This window comes from Merops nubicus, unplaced genomic scaffold (assembly GCF_000691845.1).
Source record: "Merops nubicus isolate BGI_N331 unplaced genomic scaffold, ASM69184v1 scaffold455, whole genome shotgun sequence".
NCBI lineage: Eukaryota > Metazoa > Chordata > Aves > Coraciiformes > Meropidae > Merops > Merops nubicus.
The window spans coordinates 16682-34561 of NW_008611407.1; the positions used below are offsets into that span (position 1 = coordinate 16682).

The 17880-nt window shown below is 44.1% G+C and overlaps 1 protein-coding gene across 1 annotated transcript in view; it reads right to left on the bottom strand.

The window, feature by feature from the left end:
- Positions 1-216: 216 nt before the first annotated feature.
- Positions 217-17880, bottom strand: part of MKLN1 (muskelin 1, intracellular mediator containing kelch motifs) — a gene marked incomplete at its 5' end in the record, with an annotated part of 85152 nt that continues 67488 nt past the window's right edge. Inside the window, 5 exons of the mRNA XM_008941195.1 lie at positions 217-644; positions 2344-2398; positions 11587-11689; positions 14363-14502; positions 17439-17553. Coding sequence (XP_008939443.1) covers positions 523-644; positions 2344-2398; positions 11587-11689; positions 14363-14502; positions 17439-17553 — 535 coding nt within the window. The remainder of the gene's footprint in view (positions 645-2343; positions 2399-11586; positions 11690-14362; positions 14503-17438; positions 17554-17880) is intronic.

Below are 17880 nucleotides of genomic sequence, written 5' to 3' on the forward strand. Positions count from 1 at the left end.
GACAAGACTCAAGACACATCCATCACCATTACCTCAACGTGTGCCAGTGTCCTGCCACCAAGCTACCCAGCTGCTGAGGATGGAGTTTTAGGATGAAGCAACATATCATGACTAGCTACAAGACCAACCTCCTCTCCTCATGAAACCTAAAATAAAACCCATCATCCTTAGTTCCAGACAAATCTCAGTATTCCTCTACAGACAAAACCAATCACCGCATGATTGGGTTTTATTCTTTTTTTTTTTTTCTTTCCCACCACCTTTTTATCTTACATTTGCTAACTCAAAATCCAAAGTCAGAAAAAATATATATATATTTAGTCAGAAGTACGTCAGTTACATTTTATTAACCTACTCCAAGGGAAAAGCTTCAGGGATTCACCATACAAGTATAAAACCCCTTTCAAACACCTAGGGGTTACTCTATTACTTCATCCCAGCAGTCAATCAATGCAGTAAAAAAATTAAAATACTGGCAAATGGATGCTTTTCCCCTCTTCCACGTGTCCAGGGATGGCTCTGTTACAGCGTGATGAGGTCCACCAGGTTGCCTTTAGGAGGGGTCATGTTGTCTGGAAAGAAGTTGACTAGTGTGTCAAAGAGCTGAGTTCTCTGCGCGTACGTGTGGTCGACATCTGAAAATCCTGGAGGGGAAAGAAAAGGAGAAACTGAGTCAGACCTCTGGAGATCACCTCATCCAACCCCCCTCCAAGAAGGCTGCCAGCTCTCCATCCCATTACTGCATAGCCACCCAACGATCCCATCACCTCCAGCCAACACTGCAATCAAAATGCCATAAGAAGCAGTTAAATGAAAGGCTGTGAAGCTCGCTGACAGTCCTGAAGAAACGGGAGATGGAAGAGTCCTCAGGGGACTGGCTCAGATGTCCCAGAAAACAAAATCTGTGTAGCTATTTTTATTTGGTGTCTCGTTTCTTCTGTCCTCAGGCTTTCCTCATTACCTTCACTACCCTCTTAACCAGAACTGGTCCTCGTGTGGCTTGCAGCTTTCCTTGAGACGAGCTCTGCTGGAGGTAGGAGTCCCAAGCTGGAGCTGCTGCTCCACCCCTGGACTGGCACCGAGGAGCCAGGCTGCAGTTTGGCATGAGAGTGCTTCTCAAACTAGCTTTGTGAAGTGCTGCCTCCCACCATGGGAGGGCTCAGTCTGAGGCAGCAGCGTTGTTTATCCAAATCCCCATAACTTACACCATCAACAGCAAGAACAATAGACTGGGCATACAACAACTTCCTCTGCTTTGTGTTACTTCAGGCACTAGTATCTCAAAGGAATGCTTTTAATTCAGTGAACACGATCTTCAGTTAATCAAAGTCAACCAAGTTAATCAAATCAAGGAGGAATTTGATTTTTTTTAGAAGCACCACTTGATGTATGTATCCTCCTATCTGTAAAGCCAACATCTGAATAAAGTATTGCATTGTGTCCAGAACTATTAATTATTAACCAGTCCAGAACTATTAATCTTTTAGAACACTTAAAACTAAGGAAAAAAACAACTTCCTGAAACTTGGGGTATCCTCCTTTAAGAAATTCAACTTATAGCATCAACCAGACAAGGTCTTCCAAGCCAGACAAGCTCAGCACCTTCCCCATCCAGCAGCAGCTAGTGCACCAGGCCTTCTCCTTCCCTCAGCTCCTTAGATTGGGAACTAAGTGTTCATCAGGAACTGAAGCCATCCACGCTCCCAGCAAGAGCTCGGTAACCTGAGGACACCACAACGTTGCAGGAATACAAGATATGCCCATAACCTTCCTGGAGCTCGCCCTGGATTCATCTCTCCACTGTTTAAAGGAGTTAACTGGACAGAAGAGGGAAACAAATTATGGCTTTGGCTCAGAGCTCCTGTTTCCAGCCCTACACACCACGGTGTTCTTCGCTCTTGACATGCTGCCCAAAGAACTAGTTCTGCAGAGAACAGAGCGAGCCCAACTGCTCCAGGAGCTGCAGTTATCACAGCAAACAGAGCTGTAGCCATGCTGGGAGATTCCAGAGTGACAGGACAGGAGGTGCCTTCTTCTGACCAAAGCTTCTGTTTATTTGGGTAACCGTGAAGCATCAGATGTAATGAGAGACACGAAAGGAGCCCGGGAGGCAGGGGTTTAAAACCACTGGTGACAGATGTTTGAAATATGGGCTTCAGGCACTGGACACTGGGCATTATAAATCATCTTGCAAATGTTGAAGTACAGGCACTTTGCATATTGAAACCAAAAAAGGGCCTATAACATTTATATGAACTATAATGTTTGATATAAAAAAACCCAGTAGAAACTAACAGTAATTATCTGAGGGAACAGAGTATAATTCTGATACACAATACTCACCAAGAGTGGTGAAATCAGAGCCAGACTTAAATAATGCTGAGGCAAGAAGCTGAAACTGCAGAAGAGGTGGAGAAACAAAAAAGAGAAAAAAAAGTGTTATTAACTGCACAGGAAAAATACCAAGAGATTCATAGGAGTCCAAGTGGCTTTAGAGTTGCTGGGTTTTCTCTGCACAACCTTTAACCACACAGATCAGTAACAGCAGCAGAGACTTTCATAGGAGCACTCCAATGTGTCTCCTTGGCAGAGCAAGTTGGATGGTTTTTCTGAGAATTAAGAGCAGTGTTAATGCAATGAAAGGTACTTGACTGCGAGCCCTAAAACTTCATTTCTTACAGCTATTTTTTGGCCTCTCTGGCAGGTGTTCCAGTGGAGATGTGAGGTGGAGCTTCTTCCACACAAGAACATTCCCGGGGGTGAATATGGTACAGTCTCATTGAGCAAGGATTACATGGCACAAAAACAAGGTCACTGCTACAGCCAGTGTGACCCTTCTTGAACATAGAACAATTTAAATGGCAACAACCTCCCTGAACTGCCAGAGAAGCTCCTATCACAAGTTTAAGGCAATGTCTTTTGAACAACAACAACAAAAAATTAAATTAAAAATTCTTCGCTCGGGAACATCAGAATAAAACCATAAAAACATTTTAAGTGATGAATTCAGAGCTTTATTTTCCCTTAATGCCTTACTGATAGAGAGTGAACAGAGCATCTTCCTCTGCCCCCAGCTGCTGTTTTCAGCTACCCATGTTGTAGCAAAGCTTAATGCTCTGTCATGTTTTCTTCAAGAATTAGCTGATCCCTTAAAGGCTTGGAGGCTTTTATCTCCTGTCTGCGTGTCCTTACAGCACACAGCCCAAAGGAAAGAGGAGTGAGGGGGAGAAACAAACCCAAAACAGAGGAGAAGCAAATATCTTCAGGGAAGGACTGGGAAGAAGAGCCAGGGATCACATATCCATCAGTTTAATTACAAGTACAAGAAGAAAAATGGGAACACAGACAATTTGCTGGCACCTAGGAGTGGAGAAGGTGACAACAGCAGCCAGTGTGGATTTGGCAGCAACAAATGGTATCACATCCATCTGATCTCTTCACAAGAAGGCAGCAGGCCCTAAGGAAGGGACCTGGCAACAGACATTGTCCACTCTTTCATAGCACTTCTGATGCTTTTATAGGATATCTAAGGCAAATTATTGAGGTACCACTGAGTTTAAGGAAGGGCCTTGACAACAGACATTGTCCACCCTGACTTTCATAGCACTTCTGATGCTTTTATAGGATATCTAAGGCAAATTATTGAGGTACCACCGAGATTAAGCTAGCAGGGAATAGAAAATGTGTCAAATAACTTTGCTGTGGGCACCATCAAGGGTTTGACATCAAAATGGAGCCATGAATCAGAAATGATTCATCTGTGCCCCAGGGTCAGCATCATTCTGGGTTTTCAGTGACAACCTGCTGGAGAACAGGCCACCTCCACAAAGTCCACAGACCTCACACCACGCTCAGACAGGCTGCCAGTGGGGTAGCAGAGCAGCTTCAGACTGCTCTTCCACTTCATCCAGCTGGTGATGATGGATCAAGGTGCAATTCACTGGGGCCAAGTGCAAATCAATACAAAATCAGAAAAAAATCAGCTACACAAAGCAGCTCAGGGCATACCACCTCTGTGAAAAGGCATTCAGGAGTTACAATAGATCAGTATCTTCCTACTGCAAAAGTGACAAATGTGTAGAAAATGCATGAGGAGAAGTAGGATCTTCAAATAAATCAAGTGCTCCTGCTGTTATTGAGGCCCTAGGTCTTGACTACAGTAAGGCAACCACTTTTGGATGCCCTGTATCAATTAGCAACATGGGGAAAAGCACTAGAATAAAAAAAAATCAAGTGGTCTGAGAACCAAGCTCCATAAAGAAAGTTCAGAGGAGCCAGGGTTGCAAAGCACCTACAGCAGGGTCTCCAGGGACAAAACTGTAAAAAGCCACCAATGTAGAAGGCTGGTACAAAAAGGTAAATCTACAACTAACTGCAAGAAGCCACAAAAACACCTCAGCAAGATCAGTTTCAATGTGACATCAAGAGAAAGAACTGTTTCAAATAGGGACTGTCGTGTGGTGGAGGAAGTCTGCAGCTTTTGGGGAGGCTGTCATATGAAGGCAGCACTGGAGGTATTTAGGGTCTGCTGGAAACAGAAGCAACACCAGCACCAGGCAGGATGGATTTCCACAGCTACCAGTCTCTTCACAGCTTGGTGGGGAAGGATCAACTTGTCTCTTTCTGCCCTGATGACACTGCACTTCAGTTAACCTTGAGGTTTGTTGCTTGTTTGTTTTGAAGTTGTATTTTATGTAATCATCTCGCATTTTAAAAGCCCTTTCTGATAGAAAAAGTCAAGCATGTAAGTTAAAAACATCAGCCACAGAGAGCACTGAGCCTGAACTGGCTCACTCTGCATTTGCATCACAATGCCAGCTAGCACTGGGATGTTCTCCCAAAGGACCTCTGCTTTTTGCCAGTGCACAGGATGGTTCCTGCTTACTCCAGGCCAGGTCTCTGACACCATTCACAGCACACATCCCATGCAATATTTTCTTCATGAAGTTCAAACTCTGCTCTAAAGAAGGAATTATCTTCTTCACCAGTTTTTATAATGTATTAATTGGCATCATATTGTCAAGCATTGGACCAGGCTGCCCAGGGCAGTGGCTGAGTCCCCATCCCTGGAGGGATTTAACAGACACATAGATGTGGTGCTGAGGGACATGGGTTAGTGGTGGACTTGGCTGTGCTTAGTTAACAGCTGGACTCCACGACCTTAAAGGTCTTTCCTAATCAAGTGATTCCACGATTTCTCTAACAGCCAGCACTTCAAATTCTCTTTAATTTTGGGTGCCCTATTTGAAATGACCAGAACCTGATTTTTCAAAACACAAGAGCATGATGCAGCACTGCCTGAATTCACTTGCAGCCAGAAGAGCAAAGCCCTCAAGAAAACTGCATCTCAGATCTCTCCCATCAGGCACCTGAATGCAAGACCCTGTTAATGACCAACTAGGGACCTTAAAAGGTCTTTCCTAATCAAAGTGATTCTATGATTTCCTCTAACAGCCAGCACTTCAAATTCTCTTTAATTTTGGGTGCCCTATTTGAAATGACCAGAACCTGATTTTTCAAAACACAAGAGCATGATGCAGCACTGCCTGAATTCACTTGCAGCCAGAAGAGCAAAGCCCTCAAGAAAACTGCATCTCAGATCTCTCCCATCAGGCACCAGAATGCAAGACCCTGTTAATGACCAACTAGGAAAAACGATTTGCCTAATGTCACACAGCAGCTCTGTTGCAGAGGCAGGGCCAGAATTCAATTAGCCAGCAGAAGCATCCCACTGCTTTAATCACAACATCACCCATTCTCCTCTGACAATCCCTGTGGCTCACTGGCTTCATCCGTTCCAAATTAAGTCTCTGTTCAGAGGACAACAGTTCCCTTTGCTAAACAATTAACTTCTCTTTGGGAGATCCAGCTCACCTCCTGAACTGAGGCAGAGGTTCCTTAAGAGATAAATATACACCTCTTTGCCAGCAACATGGATGGTGGGATCAAGTGGACCCTCAGCAGGTTTGCCAATGACACCAAGCTGTGTGGAGCAGTCAACGTGCTGGAGGGACAGGATCCATCCAGAGGGACCTGGACAGGCTTGAGAGGTGGGATCATGTGAACCTCAGAGTTCAACAAGGCCAAGGCCCTGCACATGGGCTGGGGCAAACCCCATCATCAATACATATTGGGGACGAAGAGCTGGAGAGCAGCCCTGGGGAGAAGGCCCTGGGGGTGCTGGGGGTGAGGAGCTGGGCAGGAGCCCCCCCAGCCTGGGCTGCCCCCCCAGCAGCGTGGGCAGCAGGGCAGGGAGGGGATCCTGCCCCTCTGCCAGCTCTGGGAGACACCCCTGCAGTGCTGGGGCAGCTCTGGAGTCCTCAGCACAGCAGAGCCAGGGACCTGCTGGAGGAGGGCCAGAGGAGCCCCAGCAATGCCCCGAGGGGGGAACCCCTCTGCTGGGAGCCCAGCAGGAGAGAGTTGGGCTGGGGCAGCTGAGAGGAGAAGGCTCCAGCTGGGGAGACCTGCTGGGGGCTGCCAGGGCTTACAGGTGGCCTCCAGGAAAGCTGGGGAGGGACTTTTGATCGGGGGTGTAACAATAAAACAAGGGGCAAAGGCTTTAAACTGAAAGAGGGGAGATTGGCATTAGATATAAAGTAGAAATGTTTCAGAATGAAAGTGGGGAGACACTGGTCGAGGCTGACCAGAGAGGTGGTCAATGATCCATCCCTGGAAATGTTCCAGACCAGGGTGGACAGGGCTTTTGAGCAACCTGGTCTAGTGGAACCATGGCAGGGTGCTGGAGCTAGATGACCTTTAAGGTCCCCTCCAACCCAAACCAATCTATGTTGATATACAGTTAATTAATATAAGGCTATAATTAGTTGTATATCTAGTGCAATAGTTACATATCTGGCTAACTAACATAAGGTTAACTAATATATCAACCACATTTATAGAGGACAAATTAAGGCTACATGGGTAATATCAGTTCTGTCATCTTCTACCTTATGACCTTCACGTTTCCAACACTATTGTCCTTTTATCAGTTGTCTGTACTTTATCTAGCTCTCTACCTAGAGCAAAAAAGCCATTGTGCCACGTGGCAGCTCGTGCCAGTTTTGGTACATTCTCTGCATGCCTTCTGTGCCAGTGAAATGGGTAATGCTAAGGGGGAGTGAGTAACTCCTGCTTGGGACACCCAGCAGAGTGTAGGGATCAGACAACACTCCTCCTCCATAATCATCCCTAATGCAATTTCTCAAATCACAGCTAAAACAGCTCCTCAGCTTTGGCAAGTTCTGTTGGGATGGTGTCTTAGGGAGCAGGCTCAAGGAGGAAGAGAGAGGCTCAGACTCTTTGAGGACGGAGCCGTCACCAGCTGAAGCTGGGAAGGCTGAGCGTTGTTTTTGTAAAGGTTCCTTGGCTCCAAAGCCTCTGTTCCTGCAGCACTCAGACTCTGAGGCTTTACAAAGAATCACAGCAGGACATGAAGAAGAGAAACATGCTTTTCTTAGCTCCTTCCTAGAACTATTTTTCCCATCTGGGCTTCAAGTTTCTCAGAAATATCAGTCTAATGCAGACTCAAACAATACTTTTGGGCCCCGCTGGCTTTATCTGGCAAATTTATTAAACACAAGGTCTTAAGAATGGAAAGTATGAAGCAGTCTTGAAGAGGGGCCTCCAATCTCAGCCTACAAGCTAGTCAAGCCTCAAATTGGCCTCCAGGTCCTTGCTCTTTCTTTCTCCTTCCATGCTCCAAGAAAAATACACTGCAAGTTTTACTTGCAACTTGTCTCTGTCTTGCAGTGATCATGGGCTTGAGCTTCATCAGGAGTTGAATCTCAGTCACAATGTGCAAAATCATCAAAATCTCCTTCACTTGGACAGCACTGGCCATTATTTGGAATGTCTTGATCTCTTCCATACCCCACTAAGCAGCAACAAAGTTCAGAGTACTACCACTCCAGTGACCAAGGAACACCTTTAGCCTTGTCCCTGATCTACTGACCACGTGCTCTTGGGATCTACCTTCCCTTCACATACAGTGCCAGAGCTATTAATCCACAGCCAATAAAAAAAGATTCACTGATCAGCAAACACTGAACTAATTGAAGAGGTTTAAGTGATTTTAAGCAGAATCTCTTAAGGGAACTGGATCTGTAGTTATAGGCAACAGCAGGGACAGAGCTGGCACATAGCCTGTGGCTACTAAAACCCATGCGATACCTGTTATTTTCAGGCATCTACTTCACTTCAGAACAACAAAAAAGGAAATTAAGAGTAATAAAAAAGGAAATAAAACTATAATCCTATTAACATCCCTACAACTCACAACACAGGGATGAGAATCTGGGGCTCTGTTCCTACTATCAATCATTCACGCTACTTTAAACAGAATTGGTGACTAACGCCAAAGTAAGTTTCGAGAACAGTCTGTTTATTTTCTTTGGCATTCAACTCAAAACAGCTGAAGAGACTTGCCTAACCAAGTTAGAAGAAATTAATTCTATTATAAAGCAAATAAGCCTTACATCAAAGTGAAATTCTGCCTGTAATATTATTATATAACACCACCCGTATCTCAGTCCATAGAACATGGAACCACATAGAACAGTCTCCAAGAGAGCTGCTGGGGACCAACCTATTCAGCCCGTCCTAACAGTGGCCCTAGAAAGAGGGAAAACAGGCAGAAAATGATTCCCTTAAGATTTGCCACACTAAGCAGCTTTACAACATTCAGGGGCTGCAGCCAGCATAGAGTGGATCACAGAACCACAGACTGGTGGGAGCTGGAAGGGACCTCTGGAGATCACCTTGTCCAACCCACCCTGCTCCAGCATCACGTCCAGGTGGGTTTGGAATCTCTCTAGAGGAGACTCCACAACCTCTCTGGGCAGCCTGCTCCAGGATCTGGCACCCTTGCAGCAAAGGAGTTTCTCCTCATGTTCAGGTGGAATCTCCTGGGTTCCAGTTGGTGGCTGTTGCCCCTTGTCCTGTCACTGGGCACCACTGACAAGGGTCTGGCCCCAGCCTCTCGCCCCCTGTCCTTTACATGTGGATAAGATGCCCTCTCAGTCTTCTCCTCTCCAGGCTATAGCAGATGTATAAGCTTTGGTATTAATTAAAACCATCTAAATAGAGATAAAGACAGTAGGTAGGTGTCTGGGCTGAGACACATCATCGAAGTGGTGCTTGAAATGTGAGATGGAATCCAAAAAGCCTGCGTCAGTCCTCTGGAAAGCACAGGAGCTATTTGGAGATGTAATGCCAGAGCAAAAAGCCAACTCAATGTGATAACCGGAAGGTAAATTGACGTCAACTGGAAATACACCCAGTCAGTACCAGCACAGCAGCTGGCTCCCTGCCAGATGCCCAGCAGATCTGTTCCAGTGTAGAAGGCTTTGGAAGTTAAAGCTTTTTGACCAGCATACTTTAAAAAAAGAGAGACAAAAAAACCCCACCCCAAACAAAAACTCCAATAAAACCCAAATAACAAAACACATAAAAAAAAAACCCAGACCATAAACCAACGAAAAGCAAACAAAACAAGTCTCCCAGAAACTGTTCCATGATTTTAGGAAACCACTGGAATGGAAGCTTTAATTCTGCTGGGTAGTACATGTTGAGCAGATGGAGCAGCACGACAGACAAACTCTTGAGTTTTGTACAGATCAGGAGTTAGGCCTGCAGGGAAAGGATTCACACAACAACCTCACTCAGCTGGACTGAGCTACCCAAGCTCCTGCACTAGATCCTTGTGCAGAACTTCTTTTTAAAACATTTTATTCTATTTTTACCTTGTACAATAAAGCTCCTGCTTTTGCCCAAAATCTCAGAGGAGCTTCTGCAGTCAGGTAAATTCTTCATTCCTACAAGGTGGACAAGTTAAATACTACAGACTGAACAAACGTAGACTATTAAAGGATTTCCTATGCCCAGCGTGGTGCTGAGGGACATGGTTTAGTGGTGACCTGGCAGTGCTGGGTTAGTGGCTGGACTCAGTCTCAAAGGTCTCCTCCAACCTAAACAATTCCACGAATCTATGATCCTATGACTATGTGCACAACGTGCAGCTTTTATGGCAGTTCCTTTGGTCTGCTGGTAGCAGCAGGTAGCAGGAACTACAAAGAGAGGTTTGCTGATCACTCCTCAAATGTTTTCTGTCCAGGCAACAAAAAGGCACAGCCAGTCAGGAGATGCAAGATCTCTTCAGGAGTAACTGCCCGTCAGAGGCACGATGGGGCTACCACCACATGGAGAAAGAGATCAGAGAACACTGAGTGGGATGGAGAAGAAACCATCAGAATAGTTGTTATATGTTAAAGGTTACTACAGGTGCAAATAGGAGGAGGGAAGTGCTATCATGCTTGAAAGATGGGGCATAAATGGGCTAAGCCCCCTTGAAGGACACTGCATGGAGAAAAAAAAGTATCTCCTTTCTGAGCTGGAGAAGAGCAGGACCATCTGTCAGCTGTCCTCCCCTTGCTAGGAATGGCAAGAAAGGAAGTGAAACTACTTGACGTGGGGCAATTGAAATGAGAAACCATCTAGGAGAAAACTTACAGGCACAGAACTTCAATGTTTTATTGGATCAGATGTTCAGAAAAAGCTGACCAGAATTTATGACAAATGTGATCAGCTCAAAGATCCTGATTGGAGTATTTTTGACTTACTTCTTCTAACCCTCTATTTCTATACTGTACATATGCAAGATACATATTCTCCCCCAAAAGCTTCTAGGGTCTGCATAATGATCTTTTCCTTCTCTAGAACAACAAGTTAAAACCAGCAGATCAAGTGATTTAATCCAGAGGCTCAGCATGGAGTAACAAGAGCCCATTCTCCTATCCCAATTTTATAAAAGGAGCTGTTGAATCACTTCCAAAGTCATTTACAGAAGACGAGAGTAAGAACCATGGTCTCCTCTTCCCCATCTACCTGTCAGAAGCTGAACGCCTGGACGTGTGGCTGCCTGCCCCAAGTTTCACCTGGAAATTAATGGCAGAGTCAAATCTACCACCTTATCTGACACTTTTCACTATTTCTTTAATCTTGTTTTTTTTTCTTGTAAAGCAACATGTACTGTGGTAATGGAATCAAAACAGGAAATGGGAACAAATTCCTGGAACAAATAAAAGAACATGCCTACTGGATAATATTCAAAAGGCAGAGGAAATAAGATTTTAAGGTTAGAAAGCAATGTATACATACAATCAACTTCCCAAAATACTTATCATTTAGAGAAAAACCTCTTCCCCCCCCAGCTACTTAATACTGAGAAGCCAAAAAGCAGCGTGAGTAAGTGTTTCTATTCACTTTTTACTGCACAACCAGCTACAGGCTTGTGACATTTCAGAGTTTACATTTCAATTAAAGGTCCCAAAACACACACCAGTACACTGGAATTAAAACAAGAGCCTAGTCTTCCCTGTTAATGAGTACAAAAGCTATTTTATCTGGAACTGTACTTGTAAAATGACTCTTTCTAAAGCAGTATGATCTCAGCATGGAGAAATATAGGATAGAGACGTGTCAAGTACCTGGAGAGCTTTTTAAAACTGAATAAAAACAAGGTTTAGGAGGCTCAACACTTCCACGTGAGAACAGAGTTTATAACCAAGGTGGGGGGCTGGTCATCGTTACCTCTTTTGTCTCCTCAGGGTCCGAGTGATCCACAGTTACATACAAATCATTCTGCAGGTACTTCAGTGCACTGAGAGGGTCAGTCTGAGCTTTTTCTTCAAATCTGCAAAGAAGAGACAGCCAACTTGAGCACAGCCATTTCCTTCAGGACTCAGTACTGCTATTTCTAGAAAGAGCAAAACCCATCGAAGAAAACTTCCAGCCCAGTATTTCCAACTAAAACAATGTTAATGGCAGCTTGGCTTTCTATCTGCTGGAACACAGGCTCTCCAGCCAGACTCACACACAGATGAGGATTTTTGGGAGCATAAGTGGGTTTGAAGGGCAAAGTATTACACACCCACTGAAAATATTCAGAAGTATACGTACAGCAGCTTCGTCATATAAATATGAAACACTCAGTACAGCTTGTTTTCCACAAATAAAGTAAGGTATGAGTAGCACCTCGTGTGAGGAGCACAGCTCAGACACAGCACTTCAGCCCCAGCCCTATTTACATTCCTGGCTGTGCAGAAGTGTAACTGAAAAGGGCAGGGATGGATGGATGGAGAACACGCCTTGCGTCTGCCAGGCAACAAAAAAAGGGATGAAAACCCCTGGATTCAGCAAACACTGCCTCTTAATATCCCACCTTTGGAAAGAATGGATGGAGAACACTCCTTGCTTCTGCCAGGCAACAAAAAAAAGGGATGAAAACCCCTGGATTCAGCAAACACTGCCTCTTAATATCCCACCTTTGGAAAGAACACGTGTACATCAAAACCCTGTGCACCACCACTGTTATTCTCTCACTTTCCACAAGCAGAAACTGTGACTTCTAAGAATGCCCTGAAGGAGCTAAAATAGCCCTGAGAAAATGATCCCAGGCTCAGCACCTCGGAGCTATTTCCCTGCAGCACTGAGCTGGGTAGACAAGCCTAGAAAGCATGAGGTTTCCAATTATCTTTCCCTCCTCTCCCCCATCCACCGAGCACAGTATCACACTTGGCCATCTCCTGAATCCCCAACACACAGTTTAAGCCTTCCCAGGAAAAGAGCTCAGGCAATTCTGCATTCCAGAGGTGAGGACTCAACCCCATCTTGTTCTCAGTTTAACAGCTTTGTATCAATTGCCTTACAGGAACACAAGATAATTTATTCATAATACATTTCAGTTACCTTTAACAGGGCATAGCTTGTCAAACTGAAGTCACATCAAATAGATTTAATCATATTAGGGTTTTTTTTCTTCAATTTGGGTCATCTACTTGGCTGTTTACACTGTAGTGGACATCTGTAGCCCATAATTTGAAATTGTCTGATGATGCAAGTTGTTTAGCCACTGTGTGGAGCACACAGACTCTGTCTGTTACCCAAAGCACACATTTTGGTAATTAAGCATGATTTCTTCCACACAGATTTTCTGAGATGATATCATCATGGTCCAGAAAGCTGAAGTACCTTAAAGAAGTGGAATCATTGACACTTTGCTCTACTAAACCTGGCCAGCTGTTGATGAGCACTGAAGAGGTGAATAGCCAAACAGGACTCCAGTTGATGCAGTGGATTTGCTGTGTGTTCAAGTCAAGTCCCTAGGTCATAAACCCCAAACTTGTGCCAGGCAGTATCAGAGATCATAGAATGGTTTGGGTTGGAAGGGACCTTCAAGTCCACCTAGTTCCAACCCTCCTGCCATGGGCAGGGACACCTCCCACCACACCCCATCCAACCTGGCCTTGAACACTTGTAGGGATGGCCCCAGAACTGAACCCAGTACTCCAGGCAAGGTGGGAAACACAGCAACATCCCCTTTGAGTGCAATTTAAGCAGAGAGAAGCCATCCAGAGCTGTCTCTGGAGCCTGTACAGCTGCATTTGCATACAAGGACACGTGGGTTTAAGAAGCCTCCCAGATTCCTGGGCAAGACCTTTATTCCTTCCTGCAAGGTATTCACATCTCCTGTGTGGCTGATGTGCAAAAAGGCCTCACCCAGCCACAGTGATTGAGAGCCCAGTGCAGCAATTTGCTGGCTGCCTCAGAAGTAAAATGCCATCAGTAAAAACTGACCTCCAGCTCTTGGCAGAACCTGATAACGATGTCTTCTCACCAAGAATACAGACAGAGCTATTTATTGGCTTATAATAATTTGCTGGGTCTTGAAAGGCTGCCTCACTGCTGTAATTTCTTGCCTAGGGCAAGACCATAAGCTTGATTTTGAAAAGCTGTTGCCCTAAATAGCAAATGTAAGGCAGCTCTGAAACATCCAGAGCTCAAGAAGCATCACAGTGTAGCTGAATTCTGCATAAGTGAGATTTTTCAAGCGATTCTGAATGAGAAACTCTGATGACCTCACTGTGGTTGAGTCTCAGATGTGCAAAGGCATCCAGCCCCCAGACTTCATTAGCATCCTTGGGAGCTGTTACTATCTCCTAGCACAGTGTTTCAGAAACATACTTCACTTCCTTGGGAGGTAACAGTACCCAAACACAACTTGAAGAGCAGCAGAGTGAAAAGGGAAACTAAAAATTCTCCATGACTCCCCACACAACAGCCAGATTTTTCTGCTTTTAGAGTAACATCATAAAACCAGAATGAAGTTAATGCTGCAGTTCAACCCTGGCCCACTGCTTTTTTTTATTAAAATAATTCCTGAAACATTAAAAATAATCAAGAAAGCAGAATATAACCAATGAAGTGATATTGCCCAGAACAGTTAACAAGGTATTCAAAGTTTTAGCAACTTAAAAAAAAGACACTTTGGAAAAGGAAACTGCAAAACCCTTCTTTGTTTCTATACCTGTGCTTTCTGATGAGGTATTTGCAGTGTCTTAGCAGGTATTCCTTTGAAGGTCGACAGAGCTTCAGAGACCAGAAATCATCTAATCTCATCTTTGGAGAGCAGGACTTCCCAGGGTTCCCTCCAAATAAGTAATGAACCTAAACAAATGAGAGGCAGATTTAAAAAGTTGATTGTTCATGTACATGAGTTAAAGACTATTTACTATGTTATCATCTCTGGAGAGGTTTATTCTGGAATGAAAAACCTGCCATTTAGACAAGCTGCTCCATCTTATTATTAGCCTTATTTTTTTTACCCTAGGAGATGAGGGAAGTTCTCTTAAACTGCTTACATTTTCAGATAATAAAGAAGCTGCCCTGTTAGAACCTCTTCCTAGGAGGTTTCTGAGACATCTACAAGCAAGCATCCACAAAACAGGCAATCTAAGAAACACCTATGAGCATGGCAGAACCTAAAGCATGTAAGAGATGATCTGCAAAGAAGGACCTGAGCCAACTCTTCCTGTTGAAAACACTAAAACAACAGTCAGGCTGATGGATGATCAACCTGTTCTCCAGTTCTGTCCTCAAAACCTCCAAGTTCTCATTTTCATGAGAGAGGCTAAATTAAGAAGCTTGTACCAAGCCTCTCTCTAATTTGGGGACAAGCAGATTCCATCCATGTAACTGTGAGATGACTCCAGCACTCACACATTCTCTTTGAATAATAAACATTCGTGCTTGTTATGAAGACCCAGAAAAGGAGGACTGTGTAGACTAATGCTCTGGGCTCCAGTCAGAGCACTGCTGGTGAAGCTGCACTACGAAGGCACCACAGCTCAGGTGAGCAGCCTTGTTCTTCAGTCAGCCATGACCACTGTCTTCCCCAAAGACAAAGGCCACTGGCAAAGTGAGTGGCAAGTCCTAAAGGTGCCCCAAGTAAAGTGCCAAGCCCAGTCCAGCGTGATCTTGGCCCAACCCTGTGTCTCCATGTGTGCCATAAACTCCACAGAGCTTTAATTTGACTTGAGGAGAAGACTATTTCCATGGCCTCTGGGAGGACAGATTTGTCTCACCTCAACACAGCAGCCTAGCTGCAAGACAGGCAGTACATCACCTGGGCAGAAAGGAAAGAGCTAACTGAGGAGTAGAACAGAAGCCAGAACTGCAGCATTAAGAACTAGGGAAGAAAAGACCAATCCTATCATAGAACAGGTTGGGTTGGAAGGGACCTAAAGATCATCTAGTTCCAACACCCCTTCCACTAGACCAGGCTGCTCAAAGCCTCATCCAACCTGGCCTTCTAGAGTCAGGAGTCACAACTGTTACTGTGGCTGTCTTCAAAAAAGTCTCTAGCAATCCTGAGACACCAACCATGGAAATATTAAATATAGCTGTACACAAAATTAATTTTTTGTTCATGGTAGCTGAAATAAAGTGGCTTAACAGCCATTCTGATCATTTCATGATACAACACCTTTGAAAGGCAACACTAGACTCATGGAGAGAGGCAAATCTCCTCTGTGGAAGTGTTAAAAGGGACTGTTTATTTCTTCACTTTCCTTTTTATTCACATCGTTTGGTATTTCAGGCTCTGAACTGTTGATATTAAACATGCCACAAAGGGTCTTCAAATACTGAGGTTCAAGAAGTCCAACAGGTTACCTTTCTCCACAGCTTTCAAAATAATCACTCAAAACAATGTATTCTGCATCCCACTGATGTAGGCTCTCCTTATGTATCTCAGAGGAGTTGAGAAAGGTCGTTTGAACAGACGTTTCTAAAAATAAGACCCTTCAAAACAAGCACATCAAATAGCTCTTCAGATAAAGCTGGGCAACTGCCATGATTTGGCAACCTTCACAGGAACTTGGAAAATACCACTCTCAGTCTCATGGTACCTTACATGTAGAAGGCAGAACAGTTAAAGGCAGAACAGTATTTACAGTCTACCATTAAAGTCCATGAAGATGACAAAGGATACAATGTCTCCATACACATTTCTCCTTAAAACCCCCCTTAGCCCCAAACTTTTGGGCCAGAGGGGTTTCCCAAATGTGATTAACACCCCATGGAGTGATAAGACTGAAGTATATTTGTCTTTTTCAGTTCAGACTGTTGCAGACTAAAAAGAAACCTTAGAAAAGGTTTATTTTAATAGCAAAACATCTGTGAAAGGTTAGGGAAGCATGTTGCAGTCATTTAAATTCACAGGTTGATGAGGTCACAGTAACCTAATGGTTGGGTTTGTGTTTTATGAGTGAATATGCACAAAGCTCTAAGTTTACTGAGCAGCCATGGACACGATGAACAATTTTAAGTCTGTTGAAGCATGAATGTGTCCATTAAAGTCAGACAGAGCTTAAGAATGACAGTTGCTTCTGATCTGCAGGGCAAGGTAAGGCAGCTCTGGAAAAGCAGATTCTTAACAGTGATTAGGTCATTTTCTCCTGAAATGTTGGTATCTGTCACCATTTAGTTACTGACAGGTTGAGATTAAGTCCCTGAGGATAATAACTAAAGCTTCAAGAGCAGGAACAGCTAAGGGTCTGCTGCTTGACAGCTTCCTACAGGTTTAGTACATCTCATTTGTCTGGTTTTGGCTGGGACAGAGTTAATTTTCTTCCTAGTAGCTGGCGCAGAGCTGTGTTTTGGATTTCTGTGAGAATAAAGTTGATAACATGATGTTTTAGTTGTTGCTAAGTAGCACTTAGCCTAAATTAAGGATTTTTTCACTTTCTTGTGCTCTGCCAACGAGCAGGTGTGGAAGAAGCTGGGAGGGAGCATGGCCTGACAGCTGACCTGAACTAGCCAAAGGGATATTCCATACCAGAGGACATCATGTCCAGTATATGAACTGGGAGAAGCTGTGTGGGACAGACATTGCTGCTCAGGAACTGGTCAGTGGGTGGTGAGCACTGTGCATCACTTGTCTCTTCTTGGGTTTTAGTTCCCTCTTTTTGCTATGTTCCTACTCATTATTTTACTACCACTGTTGTTATCTTACCTCAACCCAAGAGTTTTACTTTTTTCACCTCAAGAGCAATAAAACTAAAAAGAAAAATGTCTCCATGTATGTATCTGGACCCTCTTACCTTGTGCAACTCATCGTACACCAACTGATGGGCAAACCTTGGGCAGGGCTCCTCTTCCTGAAGGCTTTTACCTGGATTTTCTTTTGCTGCTTGGTCATTCTTATAGACACAAGACCTGAAATACAAGGCAGGAAGTAATGATTAGTGGTACCTACAAGAAGTAGAAAAAGTTACTGAAAGGCTCTAAGGTACAAATTATCTCAATTTGAAGTGCTTGGCATATGACAAAGATTTTCTTACATCTCTACACATTGTCTCCTATTATCCCATCCCCATTCTTAGCTCTACAAAGAAACCCACCCAACACCCAAAGATGGTCATCTCAGCTCAACACAATCCTCAATCCCAAGCCAAACATGAAAAATATTCTAGGAACTTTCACATCATGAGTTTTGGAGGTATCTCAGATGTCCCATTATGTGCTAGCAGAATTGTCAGCAGG